A 17,059-nucleotide genomic window follows, 5' to 3' on the forward strand; every position below is an offset into this window, starting at 1 on the left:
GGGCAGCAAAGAGAGGTCCAATATCATTTATTTAAAGTCCATATTTTAATGTTCATTAGGTAATTATGATGAATCTCCACATTAAAATCAACACATTAAAATCAATACATTAAAGATTAATACATTAAAATTAATTAAGCAATTTAGGGCAGCTCTTCACAAGGGTATCCCACAAATAAAGTGGAAGGCCTAAACGACGATCTTTTCCTGGGACATATGAACCTTTGCAAAATTCAGCAAACGGGTTAGCATACCAAATCAGGGTGCAATCGAGGATTACACCGCAAAAGAAATACAACAGCAAAAATGTCATGCAAAATAATGTATGATGATAAGGGAACAGATCAGAGAAGCATAGCACAGAACAAACGAAATATAAGCTACTGTCCCGTTCGCCTCTGCCTCGCCTAGCGAAGGCCTAGCGAATATTCGCTACGGGCTCGCTTAGCGATGTGCTAGCGAGCGGCTGCGGGTTTTGAATTTCAGAACAGTATAATCTCAGCATGCGGCGAATAATATGGTCAAACATTCAGGATAGGCTGGCATACTTAAACTCACATGCAAAACCTCAAATATGTTTATGAATTCAATTATGATATCACATGCAAGTTAAGAACATAAAGCGATATCACATGCAAATTAAGAAAATGAAGCGATAATAGTAATGCAAACCTGTTTGCAATCGAATTGCAACCTTGAGTTGGCGAGCCGGATTGAGTTGGACGGAGGTAGCTTTGCGGCCGCCGGCTTTTCCTTCAGGGTTTTTCGTTTGTGAGCGCTGGGGTTTGCTTGCTAGGGTTCTCCTTTCGTCCCTTTTCGTTCTCTTTTCATTACTGAAGTGCTGGTATTTATAATGCTCTTTTTCATGACCTAATGGGCTCAAAACGAAGCCCGAAATTTTTTGTTGTCTGTCAGCTTCGCTAGGCGAGCTGGTAGCGAACGTTTGCTTCGCTAGGCGAGCGTGTAGCGAACGTTCGCTAGGCGAGCGTGTAGCGAACGTAACGTTCGCTAGGCGAGCGTGTAGCGAACGTAACGTTCGCTAGGCGAGCGTGTAGCGAACAGGCCAGTTTGAGCCATTTTCTGGATTGGACCATTCGTGAGCTGGGCCTTTGTCCCTTTAAGATCAGTGCCATAAAATGAGTCGGAATGCCCCTGAAAAATGTCTTGAAATATTAATGGGCAAATTTTGGGGTATGACAGTAGTGTATTTATAGATCAGCATACACATGCATACGCCATTGCCCTAGGCGTCACACACACATGGCACATGCATGCGCCAATGCATGTGGCACACACTCACAACCACACACATGCATGCACCACATGCTTGGGCGGCTAAGCCCATTAACATTACAAGTATGTGCCAGATACTTGAGCGTCTCCTTTGAATGGTAATTGGATGCGCCAATTTAACTAACGCATCAATAGTGAAAAATAATTATTTCGATAATTAATTTAAAAAATAAATTATTTTAATATTTAAATTAAAAAAGTAGTTATTTAAAAAAAATCGTGATTTTGAGTACAAACACTTAAAAGACAATTTCAAAATTTTAAAAGTGTGGTATGTAAAAGAGTGGAAAAAACATTTTTTTTTATTAACGAGTTTGTTAATATCTAACGAAAGTGGTGGTGTGTACTAAACCTATTTTTTTTTTCATTTTTAAATTCTATAAACAAAAAGGAAGAAAGAACAGTATTCATCCACTTTCGGAGTACCTGGGTTATGTTGTGTTGTTGGGTTCCTTGTCACCCTGTGTTGAGAATTCGCAACATTAGTGCCTACATTCGTCACTCGTCTCCTTTCCCTTTCCGTCAAATCCAGAGAATAAGCTGCATGGACGCCGGCGGCTTAGATAACAATGGCCGCGAATACACTACCGCCGACGAGATGTGGAGGGAACAAACCGGCGACCTTAACAAGAAAACCCTCTGGTACCGTGAAGGCGTCTCCTACTGGGAGGTATGTACCCTTTCTTTCCCCAACCATTTTCTTCGAATCAAACTGCATTCGTCTTTTCTGGTTCGTTATTTTCAACTTTTTATAAGACTAGGGTGTTAATGCAACTGTGGAAGGAGTATTGGGAGGGTTTTCAGATGTGAATGAACCTGATATTAGTTGCAGTGATGATTTCTTGAAGATTCTCTTATCTGAACGTTTTCCTTCTGATGTTAAAAGTCAACCACTCGTTGCTCTCGGTACCTTTTTCTTTGATGCTGCTTTCATTCAAATATTTACTTTTTATTATTAATATTATTATTGGAATATCTGATTTGCAAATTCTTGAATTTCAGATTGTGGTTCTGGCATTGGTAGGGTTACCAAAAATCTATTAATAAGACACTTCAATGAGGTTTGTCAGATTTGCCTGCTTACATATATTTTGGCCCTGTTTGAATAGACATCTTAATTTGCGTGATAAGTGCTTATGTACAAGGCCGTCTTTGAGGTTGTTTAAGGTGGGCTACGGTACACGGCCTCACACTTTTTCATGATTAAGCTATGGTTACGGTTAAATGGGACCCTTAAAAAATTCACACTCAACTGAAGCTAACTTCAGCTTATTACACCGGGCCTCTCAGAAGTTTGAGACGGTTCTGCTTATGTATAACTATTTTCAAAAGATCTCCAAAGAGTCACATTAGTGCGGTAGATAAACTCAAATAAGTCAATTCAAAGAGGCCATTTATCTACTTGCTAGGTCTCTATCGAAGCATTTTTCTTTCTCTCTTGGTTTATCAACCGATGCTTATTTTGAATAGTTGATATTGGTGCCTGTGCCACAATTCTTAAAGAAATTGTGTAGCATCTATTGTTTAGATACTAGTAAAGCCAAGAATATTTGGTTATTTTCAGAGTTTGTAAATACTGGGTTGGGTCAGACTAAGAGAGAGAGAGAGAGAGAGCTCACTAAGATTGTGTACACAGCTAGTGAATTCTGTTTGTTGAGCTGTAACTAACTGAAAGAAGCTAAGCTATCTGATTTGTGAGTAACTAACAAAAGTTAAGCTTCAGTTCATTGTCTAATTGTTTATATTTGAAGGTGATTGAATGTTGGCTTGTTTGAGAGGCTACTCAGGAAGAGAGAGGTCAAACTAAATGTAGATGTCGTCGGATCATGTTCATGTTCCTTTCTATTTAATTTGACGTGGTTGTAAAACTGAAATATAATGAAATTTAGGGGCAATTTATTTTTAAGGTGGTGGGTTGAAGTTTTTTCGACCATATAATAGCACTTTATTTGTGACACTAGTCTTGTTATGGTTTATGATTTCTTCAATGCAAACCCTAATTTGGGGCTCAAATTGGTTGTGGGGAATTGACTAAAGATTTTTTTTTTCTCTTCAAAACTTTCTTTGTGAGAATCTTTTATAATATACTATTGTCTTTAAAAAAAATCTTCTGTTTCTACTGACCTTGAGTTGTACAGAATACATTCATGTCCTGCCCCATATGTGTATTAACTATCTGTGCAATCTACTTAGCTGCTTCCAGGATATCATCAAGCTGTTAGGAATGGTACTCATTGAGAAGAAGAGAGTAGATGGAGAGTTAACAAAATTTTAAATTTTTCATTCTTATCCATTTTGTTACGGTAGGAGAATTTATAGAGCAGTTGAGTAACTTAACTCTTAACAAAATTCAGTTAGTTACAACTAAGCTCTAACTGAATTCTGTTATGGACAATTCAAGGGAAAGCCCAATTCTTTTCCTATACTCCTAATAGTCCCCCTTCAAACACAGGGTGATTGATCAAGTGTGGACAAGGGCTTGGTAAGAACATCAGCTTATTGATCTTGAGCAGAAAGCATCTGGGTCGGAGGTCCAGTCAGCATCACAAAACCCTGTGATGGTGATAGGAACCTTAAGGTTAGTTGGTGCAAGAAGAAGGCCGTGATTAACCGTTCCTTGGAGATTCCTTAGGATCCTCTTAATTGCCTTCCAATTTTGTTCTAATGGATTAGAAAGGAATTGACAAACCTTATTCACAATTTTCTCTGTGTAGTCAAAACCTTCAATTTGATGGAATCCCTTGCCACCAACATTGCCTTGTACTTATTGATGGTGCCATCAGGGCTCTCCTTAACTCTGAACACCTATTTACATCCAATAGGTTGTCTATGTGAGGCTGGAGGAACCAATGTCCATGTGTTATTTTTCATGAGAGTATCATACTCTAATTGCTTGGCAGCATGCCATTCAGGAATCATCAGGACTTGTTTATGTGAAGGTGAGTTAAGAGAAGGGTAGGGTGAAGACGAGGTTGAATGATGCCGTCTTTGGCTTTGGTTTGCATAGGGTGAGAGTTTTGGAGATGTATTCTTGGGATAGGTATGAGAGTCTATTGTAGCGGCAGTAGAGGGTGGGGTGATGTCAACAGAGGGCCGAGATGACGTAGGTGTAGCCATGAAAAAGACGAAGAGAACATGAACACACAGTGGATTTAGAGAAGCTCTATGATACTATATTAGAAATAATACTCATTGAGAAGAAGAGAGAACAAGAGAGATAGAGAGTTGACGGAATCTAGAAATTTCCATTCTTATCATTTCTGTTACCATAGGATAGTTTATAAGCAGTTGAGTAACTAACTCAACAAAATTCAGATAGTTACAACTAATTTCTAACAGAATTCTGTTATGGGCAATTCAAGGTAGAGGAAAGGGAATTGGACCAGGGCCCACTTCCTAATACAAAGGAAAGCCCAATTCTCTATCCTATACTCCTAAGACAAGCAACTATCTTATTCAAAAGGAAAAGGGTAAAGGGTAAGGAAGATAAACAGAGATTGTAATATTGAAAAGCATCTAAAATTAGCAGCAGTAACTTTTAACATCTTTAGGTCAAGCCTAATAAAATACAGATAGTTACTGTGTCCGGGTTGAGCATTTTAGTGTCACAACCATGTTCTATCATATGAATAATAACTGGCGTAATTTAGTTGTAGCAATTACCAACTATTTAACATGGATTGTAATATGTTTTGCCTCTTTATTTCTGATACTTCTTTGTTTCTTCCTTTGCTCGTCTTTTTCCCTATATATATATTTTTTTCTTTTATTTGTCTTTTTTAATCTTCAATGTCCTTTGTATGCATGCGACCTCTCTTAGAGTTGATAACATTTTTCTTTAATATCAGTTTAGAATTCTTTTATGTTTGATATTTTAAAGTTTATTAAGCATCTTTTATATCTCTTATTTGTTTTAAAATTCAGGTTGATCTTCTTGAGCCTGTATCACATTTCTTAGAGGCTGCACGTGAAACATTGACCTCTGGAGCTTATGCAAATTCAGATATGCACAAAGCAGTTAATTTTTATTGTGTGCCTCTTCAGGTGTGTACTTCACCTTCACATAAATGCCAGTATTTTATTTTCATCCAGTTAGTGTAATCAGAATTTGAGATAATATCGCATGTGACCAGCGTCCTATCACTACCTGCAGCTAGAAAAGTAGGCTTGTCTTCAAGGCTGAGATAAGGAAACTGAATCGAGAACATTTTATCATTCCTAGGCACTGGGTTAGCCTTGACACAAACAGCTTGCAAGTCACCCAATAATTTTGACAGGATTAATTTTTATTGTTGTCCAATAGAACATGATAAAACCCGGGAATTCAAGAGAATGAAACTGTAAATTATTCAATAAAAAGATGAGTTCAAGAGCTTTACAAGGTTGAAACAAATACTATCCAGAGCCTATGGCTCCCATGAGAGAGAAACTCTCCTAACAAACAATAATAAACATGAGTGATTCCCTCCCTCCACTTGCTGCCCCCATATTCCCCCTCTAACAGAATTGAGTGGCTCTAATGCCACGTCAGTAACTTACTTCCCTATTCTGCTTAGGCCCAAAACCAGTGTACTATCACTACGCGCCGCTGGTAAAGCAGGCTTGACCTCAAGGCTGAGAATAGGAAACTGATTTGAGGACATTTTATCATTCCTAGGTACTGGAGAGTAGCCTTGACATAAGCAGCTTGCAAGTCACCCAATAAAATATTATTGAATACCTATAAGAAGTTCATCATTACATAGAAAAAATCTAAACAAATCACATGGTTCACATTATTGTGGGAAAATTCATTTAAGGAGACTTAGGGCCAGTTTGTTTTAGCTTTAAAAAAATGGATTTTTTCTTTGTATTTTTGAAAATGGATTCTACAAAAATGTTTTTCAAAATATTACAAGTTTTTCTAAATTTGTTTTTTATAAATTAAAAGATTGAATTGTTCATTCTATAACATAAATATACATTATTGAAGATCAAAATATAGTCAAAATCACAATTTTTTCAAAAAATTGTATCTCAAAAATGACTATTCAAACCAAATTTAGTGATTTTTATGAAAAGCTATTCGAAATAGCTTCAAAATTAAGTGATTTTTTGATATTCAAATAAAGTTTCCATAAAATGATGAAATACCTAAAATAACATTTTAAAATAACTATTCAAACCAAATTTTCATTTGAAACTTTTATGAAAAATTTCTTTGTAAATTTTTTTTACACTAAAATATTTAACACTATAAAAATCATTTTTAAAAAAAACCAAAACAAACGGGCCCTTAATCTATAAGGGAACTAGCCCCCCATCCTTAAGAGATTCATGGCCAATACACTAGAAAGAGAATAATAAACCTTACAAACAATTAGGGAGGAATCCCTAATGATTCACTGGCTTCTCCCCTGCTCCAATGCTTTAGAATTTGTCTCCTTGATCATAAAATTCTGAACCATAATGTCTAATTTTTTTTTATAATTTATAGAAAAATCATGTTCTCGCAGAATCGCGCTGCTTTGCATTATAGGTGCACAACGATTTTTGTGTTGTTGCTGATGCGGTAGTCTGTGATCGTAGTTAGCGCGCCACTATTGCTTTGTATGAGCGCCACAATTTTTGCAATAGCGAAATATCAAGCTGCTTGGCCTTGGGTACTACCTGTTTTCTTCATTTGTTGATTTTGTTCTATCCATGCTCGAAATAGCATCGATCTGCTTTATAGGTGCGACATGTTTTTGCGTCCTTTTGCAATTTCTCTTCTTTTTCTTCCATTTCTTGTGTACGAGTCCTCTCCTTACTTTGTCATCATAACTTCCATAGTAAATAAAATACCATAGAATTCTCAATGTTGTTGCTTCAATCTGCTTCTAAGAGGTATCATGAACAAAAATTCATAAAAAAATGGTTTATCCAATTTGAGAGTGATTTGTTTATTAGCAAACGACTTGAAGATGTTCTTCGAACTGGGAATCAGGGACGTTGTTATGGATTCTCAAACTGTGTGGTTCGAATCACCTTAGGATGTCACGGCAAGAGACCTGATTTCAAACATAGCTCATTCTAGCTTTTATTTCTGATTACAAAAAAGTAACTTTAATAGCTCCAGACCTTTAAATTCATTGGTTTTGTTGGTTCTCCAGTTTTTCTTTCTTTTTTCCATGTATTCTGGCTGTTGAGGGACATTGTAAGTTTACATCAATAATATTTAGATTATGCTTTTCATTTTTTAACCATGACAGTTAGCAAGTAAACAACTATCTGGAAACTGCCATTTTTCATCATAAAGATGTATGCATTAAAGCAGCTATATATTAGTTTAAATACTCTTGCAATGATAGTACCAAGACAGTGGTTGTTTCCCTTTTCCATTCCCAAAATGAACAATTGAAGTAACTACTTATTAAGCTTTTCGGGCAATTTCAATACTTGTTCGAGCTTTAATAAATTTACTGTTTCTTTTGATCTTTTCTTCAGTGAAGTTATTGAGCACCTCTTGATTTTCTTGGTTTAGGATTTTACACCAGATACGGGAAGATATGACGTAATATGGATTCAATGGTGTATTGGTCATCTCACAGATGACGATTTTATTACATTTTTCAAGAGGGCAAAGGTAAGTCCTCATTTGTTTGATTGATATTTCTAACTATGTATATCCCTAGAATTAATTCGGAGTCAAGAAATACATTTAAAACAATCAATTTTTTGGATTTAAGAATATCCGTAGAATTAAAGATTTACTTAAAGCTTCAGCAGCTCAGCTTTATCTACCAATATTTTAAATTAAAATGATATATACTTGCATCTTTATGATGTAATCCATTTTATTGATTATCTGAGATTTTCTATAATTGAACTGTTTTGGTTCACAATTACCAAATTACCGGTGAATGATATTTCATGATAAGAATTCAGCAACTATTTCAAAAAACATGTATAGTATGGACAACTTTTCATTTAGTAGGAATCTTTTGGTTTCTATGTACTATCAAAAGTTGTCACTTACTCACACTAAATATTCAAAATCACAATGTATTAGTTATTTCATTAGAGAAACTGTACCTCTTACTATTTGGGTGTCAGAAATATTCGATATTCTGGAAGTTTGTATATAATCAAGCTCAGCACTTCTAAGGATTGATAATCTGTAGTATCTATTCGTTGGTTATGGTTGAGTCTTAACCATGTGATGGTTTTTGTTCAATTTAAACTATTATAACTTTCAATTGATTCTTAAAGTCAATTTCTTTCTTTCCTTCTGTTGTGCTAATTTAAAAAATTATGCAGAAATTCGCCAAAAATATCTCACTTTCATCCTTTGTTTTTACTAATGGCATTAACATAGGTTGGTCTTAAACCAGGGGGACTATTTGTCCTGAAGGAGAATATTTCCAGATCTGGTACGCCGTTGCTCTTTGTTGCATTTCTGTCTTTCCATTCGTAAATGATTCATTTCCTTTATTTCATTCAAGTTCAACTTGATTGTATTTAGTCTTTAACTGTATATTAAGTCGCTCCTTTTGCTCCTCAAGCATCCAGAGTACCAAACAGAGGGATGGAGTATAAGGTTTTAATATATGAAAATAGGGGGAACAGCTTGATGTTTAGAAATGAATGTTAATACAGTATCACAAGATAAACTTCCTTGGGATTAGACCTGTTATAAAGAAACCATAGATTGAAAACTAAGTGTTTCTTATTTTAAATATTTTATTAAGCTGCTGGGAAAGATCATGCTTGTTTTAAAGATTATTTACCAAGTATCTGATCATAAACTTTTTATTATAGAACATATTAATATTGTCTCTACAGCTATCAAGCACAACAGTATAGGAGCTCTGGTTCCACCCAGTGATAAAAGATGTGTTGATAATAGATCTGTGCATCTTCCAGTAAGTTGAACTTTATTGTTTTGGATTAATGCTTTGTTCTTTGCAGGATTTGTGCTTGATAATGATGACCGAAGCATTACAAGGTCTGATTCATACTTTAGAGAACTCTTTTCTAGATGTGGCTTGCATATTTACAAAGCAAAGGTAATTTACTGTCTTTTCATTAGTAAGATTAAAAGTGCCGGCCAAGGTTCAACCACTCTCGACTGGACACTAGGATTCTATTTTCTTCATCGATTAAATAAACTATAGTCTGCTTCTTGAAGATGTTTTGATTTTTAATATACATAGGTGGTTCTCTACTTTTAATCCGTATAATCAACAACTTTGTTGAATTTTTTTAATGCATCTTTGCACATTGATACAAATACGTCTTTAATCTTCTTCCTCCAAATCTAAAATTATATTTATTGAGGAAGGTCATATCTTAGTGTTTTTGGGCCATGACTCTATACTCGGCTTCTCGGCTTCTGTACTTGATTGAACAACAACAATTTTCTTTTTGCTCTTCCCTGAGAACATTTATCCACCAATAAAAATACAATAACCCGATGCAGAGCGTCTATCAATTGCATTGCATCTCCTTCCCAATTAACATCTAAATATCCAATGATATTAGTGTTGTCTCTATCACAAAAAAACAAGCCTTTTTCGAGGTGATCCTTTGATTTACTTAAGGATTCAAATAACATCATCCCAATGGTTGTTGAGAGTTGGGGAATTGACTTACTACACTCATTGGATAAGATATATCAAGTTTAGTCATGGTAAGGTAATTCAACTTTTCCACAAGTCTTCAGCATCTACCTGGATCACTACATGGCTCCCCCTGATTGGGAAAAAGCTTTACATTAGGATCCATAAGAGTATCAACTAGTTTGCAAATATGTAAGACTTGTTTCCTCCAAAATATCAAGAGTATACTTTTTTTTTTGAGAGATAACAATACTTGATTTTGATTGAGCTACCTGAATCCCTAGAAAATAACGAAAATGATTGAAGTCCTTAGTCTGAAATTTCTGAAATAAGTGTTGTTTTTTAAAGCCTTAATACCCTTAGAGTCATCACATCACCTTTAATTACAATATTGTCAACATAAACCACTATATAAATATATTTGTTTGATGAAGAGTATTTGGTGAAAATAGAGTGATCTGATTCACAACGGATTATCTGAAATTGTTGCAGCACTTTACTAAATCTTCCAAACCATGTCCGAGGTGACTATTTCAAGCCATATAAAGACTTGTGTAATTTGTATACCCGATTACACTCCCCGTGAGCAACAAACCCAAGACGTTGCTCCATGTAAATCTCTTCTTCCAAGTCACCATGCAAGAATGCATTCTTGATATTCAATTGAAATGGAGACCATTGTTTCATGGTAGCCATGACCAGAAAGAGGAACAAAAACCATTTTCACAAACGAAGAAAAAGTTTTTCTGTAATCTTGACCATGAACTTGAGTATATCCCTTTGCCACTAGGAGAGCTTTCAATCGATCTACTTGTCCGTCAAGACCCATCTTAACATTAAATATCCACCTACAACCAATTACAACAATCAAGCCTTGCCCCACTAAATGGGGTCGGCTACATGGATCAACTTTCGCCATAATGTTCAATTAAAAACCATACTTATCCAAATTGTTAAACTCGAAATCTTTCTTAATAACTTCTCTTGTAGTTTTTTTAGGTTTTCCTCTGGTTGTTTGACTTCTCTCCATCTGATACACTCTCCTTACCATCGAATCTACAAGTCTTCTCTCTACATGCCCAAACCACCCAAGTCTATTTTCCACCATCTTCTTTACTATAGGTGCTACCCCAACACTCTCTAATATTTTCATTTAATCCTATCCTTTCTAGTCTTACCACACATCTAACGTAACATCCCATCTCTGCTACACTTACTTTATTCTCGTGTTGATTCTTAAGCGTCCAACATTATGTCCTATACAACATATCAGGTTTTACTGCAGTCTGATAAAATTTTCCCTTCTGCTTAAACGGTACCTTTGTGTCACATAAAACACCCGAAGCCCTCTTCCATTTCAGCCTCCCAACTTGAATTCGATGGTTTTCATCTCCTTCTATTTCTCCATCATTTGGTATTACAGACCCAAGATATTTAAATCGTGTGACTTGAGAGATTATATGGTCTCCAACTTTTACCTCTAGGTTAGAAATGCTTATTCTTTTGTTAAACTTACATTTCATATATTTTGTCTTACTTCTATTTAGGTGAAAACCATGTATTTCTAAAACTCGTCTCCAAGTCTCCAACCTCTCATTTAAATCCTCCTTTGACTCCTCAAGTAGAACTATATCATTTACAAAAAAATATGCTCTTGATGCAAAATATGCTCTTGATGCTACCTCGCTAACAGCTGCAAAACAAGAGACGGCAGCCCCTTCAAAAACAACCACAACAACGGCTAGAAACAACCAAGAGACACCAACAAAACCAACCTGCTGCTGCACACAAACAGAATCAAAAGACCTGCTAAATCAATTACATATCCACCTGTCGAAGCCGATTCTAGTTTTTGAAATCCAACTCGGCCGCCGAAAAGCTTTCTAATCAACCCTTAAGTTGAACTAAAAAAAGAATGATTAAATGCAATAAGATTTTAAAAGATACTAGTATAATAAAAACAATATCTCAACAATTATTATTATTATTATTATTATTATTATTATTATTATTTCAAACATTTTGGATTTGAAATTAGGCTGATGTAAGTCTTTGAGTAGAGTGGGCGGGGAAATGATTTTGCCACCATTTTTTTGTTAGGCTGATGTGATAAAAAGTATTTTTAGGTTGAAAATTTAACACCAAATTCTTACAAAGAAAAAGTGGAAGTTACTTTTTTACTGTCTGTGCACTGTGCAGCATGTGGTTGCTCTCTACTTTAAACCATATTTTCTCATAATGTTCTTGTGTTTTAAACCAGAATGGCTTATTTTTGACGTCCTTTCGTTAAGAGTAGTACTGCATGTTTTTATTGTCTGAACAGTGTATTGATTGGCATGGCCCTCCATTATTATTGAGAATCTCTTCTGACATGGTATACTTTTTACCACTCTTTTTCAGTTTCATTGATTATGATATTAAAGCCGTTTTTATGTTCCATCAGGATCAGAAAGGATTCCCAGACGGATTATTCGCTGTGAAGATGTATGCATTAACTACAGAAGCTCCAAAGAAGGTGCATCGCACTAGATCTAAAACACAATCTAATAGACCTAGGAAAATCATGTGATCAACTTGTCTTATGGGTTTTGAATATCTGTCAAAACCCCATTTTTTTCATGTTGTAATCTTTTGTTTTTTGAATTATAAATGCTGGGGAGTTTAAAGTATACTTACTTTCATTCCCTAAAAAAACCCTAAATCCTAAACCCAGTTTCACTCCCAAAAAGAAAAAACCATATACTATCTGTTTGGAACTGTTTGGAAGTATATTTTCGAACAGCAGAAAAATAGATTTGTTTAGATGTAATGCAAGTGACTTTTGTGGCTAAAAATTTTGGCTCTAAATGTTCCTGATTATTTAGTGAGGGAGACAAAGAATCAGCAATTCCATAGTTTTGAAACAATACAGAAGTAAAAAGGGAGTATATCAAATCTTTAACTATGTAATTTAGTCTATCCGTTTTAAAATAATTAAAAATAATTACAATTTTTTCAATTATATTATTTTAATTATTATTATGTAAATTAATATTTTAATAAGGTTAATTTAGTAAAAGGATAATGTCCTATAAGAACGTTATTACATTCTTTAATTTTTGAATAAAACTTTTAAATGATAGTTATTTTAAAATGGAGGAAGTAATAATGGAGAAAGTATTTGGTTTCAAGGAAATGCATAAATTCACAATCCAGAAATTGTTGTAGCATGAAATTACAATCTGGTAAGTAGATTATGAATTTCATTTGAAAGCAACAACAATAATAATCTTAATTTCTCCTTTCAATAACATCAACAATTAATTTGGATTTCAGTGTTGTGGCATGAGATTTGATAGAGAAGATATTATAGATTCATAAAAAGAAATTTTAGTGACCGATTTTTTTCCTGCTTAATCAATCCAAAAGTTCAATGCTACACTCATCCAAATCTATTGAGTTTGAGTTTTTCAATCTACATATCTATTGACTCAACTTATTAATATGATATTAGTAGTTTATTATTATTTTAAATAAAAATATAATATCTCACTACTAACTATAATTTTTTTAATTTTTTTATTCTCCACAAATAATATTATTAGACAAATTAGTTTGAATAATTTTAAGATTAAATATTGTTTTTTATTTTTTTCACGTCATTTTCAATTTGAATTTAGTTGAAATACACTGACAGTATAAAATGATTTTACACCGTCAGTTAATCATAGTCGTTGGATGTTGAAACAAGTTTGACTTTTATTTTAAAAATCTATAAAGTAATACGAACTAGTGATGGTGATGAATCGATTTTGTAAAACTTTTTACACCGAAAGTGCATAGTAATTAATCTCTTCCAACTTACATATCTTATTTAAAATACATAGTAATTAATCTCATTCAACTTACATATTTTATAAAAATAATATGTCTATTAGAATTTTATACTATTATAAAGTATTATATCATATTGATAAATTTTATTAGATATTATATTGATAAATTTATACTATTTGAGTTATGTTAAATTTGTTTATATTAAAAAAACATTAAAAAAATAATTTTTATTTAAAACACAATTCACGAATCCAACACAACCCATAAATAGACGGGTCGGTTTATGTCAATTTTAAGAATGAAAATGCGGGTTGAACGACGAATCCAACACCTTAAAATTTAAATGAGTTGGATAACGAATTAGGTCAAACTCAATCCAACCCAATCTCTACACCCCTAAACTTATATGATTCAAAATGTTGATAGATATATCATGAACTTTTGATTATTTTATTATCTTTTAGTATGTGTAAAATTTTGAAATAAAATTCATTTTAAAATTAAGATAATATCAAATATTATTAAAAGTTATACAGTTAACTTTTCTTTTTCAAATTGTACAGAATTTAAAAAAACATTTATTATTAGAGAGAAGGAAGTATTGTTTTTTCACCCTCTTCATCATTTAATTTTGGACAAGTATCTTTTTCTTTACTTTTTCCTAATTTGTATTTTATTTTTTGTTTCTACTTTTATGGCCCTCTTTCTGTTAGACTCATTTTTCGCAATTTATTTTACTTTTTCGTTCTTTGTGTCTTCATTCACGTGATCCTTTCTGATGCAATGTCTTTGGTCCCACACTAGTACTATATGTCTTTAACTTTTTTATTCAATTATTTTTCCTTACGTATTTTGTTATCAACACACGTTGTTCTAACTAAATTAGATTGGGTGGACTTGCTTTTAACATGCTATGAACAAGATCGTGTTTATATAGGTGGTAGGAGAGTTCTGCCAGCATTGTGCTTGCGGCATGACATTTTACGATCAATCCTTGATAAGAAAAAATTGTTTGGGACAAATTTTCTGGATTGACACCGAAATCTGAGGATTGTCCTCAAACATGATAGAAAGCTGTATGTCTTGGAGAAACCTGTTTCTGAAGAGGAACCTCCTAATTCTGCACCTAAGGTAGAAAGAGATGCTTATAAGAAGCATGTCGATGATGCCAATGAAACTGCTTGCCTCATGCTAGCTACCATGAACTCAGAGTTATAAAAGCAACATGAGAATATGACAGTGTTCGATATGATGGAACACCTGAAGATGCTCTATCAAGAGCAAGTAAGGCATGAAAAGTTTGAAGTTTCAAAAGCCCCTTTTCAAAGCAATTTAGCTGAGGGAGCCCCTGTAGGTCCCCATGTGCTCAAGATGATTGGGTATGTGGAGAACCTTGAGAGGCTGGGTTTTTCCCTCAGAAAGGAACTTGCGACTGATTTGATCTTGCAATCGTTGCCAGATAAATTCAGTCAATTTGTCCTTAATTTCAATATGAATGATATGTAGATTTTGAAGGCCAACGTTTACCTCGTTTTGTGCCATAATCCTTTCGACCATGACTGCCAAATTGTTATCTGCTGCCATGTAGTGTAGCTTATGGAGGCCAACGTTTAGTGTAGCTTATGGAGGCCAACGTTTACCCCGTTTCGTGCCATAATCCTTTCGACCATGGCTTCCAAATTGTTATCTGCTGCCATATCATTACGTTGAACTTGACATATGACTTCGTCAGCGTCCTGATTCCTATTCACCATCAACACTCTTGGCTCCCTCTCTATTGGTATTGGCTGTTTGACCCTGGGAGGTTCTACTCCAACCCCCTGGTTTGCCACATCTACCATATGCAGATTTAACTGGGTTTGGTTAATGGTGGGGTCCTCTTCGAGGGCTGCTCCTTGGTTTTCTAATAACTGCTCTCTCTGGAGTTGTCGAGGGGCTTGTGGGACCCCAAAGAAATTCGTAATGCGCGTCATCTACACTGTTATTTGTTGGTTCGTTTGGGTGGTATTTTAAATCAAGGGATTGAATACCGTACCAATTTGTTGGGCAAGCATATGGACCATTTCATGGTTACTTTCATCCATTTGTTACCTCAAAACCGCTGTCGAGTTTGTTGTAAGATTGAGCATTTGTTGGATCGAAAATCCCATTCCCGGGGTGGGTTAATTCAACCCATATTATGAACAGCAGATCCAAACCCTTGTAGAGGTGAGAACGTAATCACCAATGGGTCAGCGAATGATGTAGTCGTATTATGTAAATTTTCCATCATCGAAGTTGGCATGCCATATGGTTATTCTCGACCATTTAAAGGTATCGTAAATCCCGTCGCATATGACCTGAATGCGCTAGATCCTACTGGAGGAGGGGTCATTTGTTGACCCCGCATCCTTACAGAAGATAAGATTGGTCCAATGTACTTGACGTTGTGGTCGTCGTACTCACCGTGGATGAAATTGCTTCAGACGCAGATATTGGGACCGTAGTTTCTCCATTGTTACTTGGCGGATTTGCCATTTCTCTCATGTATTTCTTTCTCATTATGGCCTCGTTATCGGTGGTTAATTTACCACTTCTTAACCTCATGCAATAAAGTTAAAGGAAATAAATAATGAATAATAAACAAGGAAATTCTGAATATTTCAAAAGATTTTGACAATAGCACCTGTCCCACTGGACGTGCTAATTTGTTTACCGTTGAATTTGGTAAATAAGCGTTAGTCTTCAAAAAATAAAAAATAGTTTGGTTACTCACAAGATCGACTAGATTGATCCTAGGACATGTGCTCTTGTTAATCTTAAGTCTTATAAATGATGAACATTTCGACAATGTTCTTGACTTGGGAACAATATTCAAAGGTTTTAAAAGTAAAAGAAAAGCAGCAATGTAAAGAAACGGTATAAAGAAGGCTTTGAATTAAACTGGAAATAAAGATAAATGACTTCAACAATGTAAATGACTTTATATAAAAAAATATAACATATGGTGATCATACGTACATTCTCACTAACTCGTTTCTCAACACACACAGATACTTAGAATGAACTTGAGATTTTGTACACGATGAAACACCTCGAATCCTAAACACAAGACTCTTATTTATACTAATTTGAAATAATTGTAACAAACGGTCTCTTCTTTAGAAGAAGACACGTTTTCGTCTGCATGCACTTCATCATCCACAACTTTCCACGTGTTTTCTTAAAGAATCAGATAAGGCCAAAAAACAATTGCGAGCCTTATTTGAATTCACGCCTTATCGAAGACATCCCAATCAAAATGCTCTTGTCGAATTGCAGTCTGAATCCAATTTGTTTCTAAGTCCTAAACCAGCATTTTCCTCTACGCAAGGGGTTCATTCGACCAAAAC

General features: G+C 34.7%; 1 protein-coding gene across 1 annotated transcript; it reads left to right on the top strand.

The window, feature by feature from the left end:
* Positions 1 to 1,586: 1,586 nt before the first annotated feature.
* On the top strand, positions 1,587 to 12,719 carry LOC127101244 (alpha N-terminal protein methyltransferase 1). Its single transcript, XM_051038603.1, has 8 exons — positions 1,587 to 1,963; positions 2,055 to 2,199; positions 2,296 to 2,354; positions 5,218 to 5,337; positions 7,796 to 7,897; positions 8,630 to 8,684; positions 9,223 to 9,320; positions 12,316 to 12,719. The coding sequence occupies exons 1-8, from the start codon at positions 1,727 to 1,729 to the stop codon at positions 12,439 to 12,441; spliced, it is 942 nt and encodes a 313-aa protein (XP_050894560.1). The 5' UTR covers positions 1,587 to 1,726; the 3' UTR covers positions 12,442 to 12,719.
* The last annotated feature ends 4,340 nt before the right edge of the window (positions 12,720 to 17,059 follow it).

The sequence above is a fragment of the Lathyrus oleraceus genome, chromosome 7 (genome assembly GCF_024323335.1).
Source record: "Lathyrus oleraceus cultivar Zhongwan6 chromosome 7, CAAS_Psat_ZW6_1.0, whole genome shotgun sequence".
Lineage (NCBI taxonomy): Eukaryota > Viridiplantae > Streptophyta > Magnoliopsida > Fabales > Fabaceae > Lathyrus > Lathyrus oleraceus.

Coding starts and splice junctions, on each gene's coding strand:
- LOC127101244 (XM_051038603.1), top strand. CDS start 1,727: ATGTTGTGTTGTTGGGTTCCTTGTCACCCTGTGTTGAGAATTCGCAAC. Junction 2,355..5,217: donor TAATAAGACACTTCAATGAG/GTTTGTCAGATT, acceptor TTTAAAATTCAG/GTTGATCTTCTTGAGCCTGT. Junction 5,338..7,795: donor TTTATTGTGTGCCTCTTCAG/GTGTGTACTTCA, acceptor TTCTTGGTTTAG/GATTTTACACCAGATACGGG.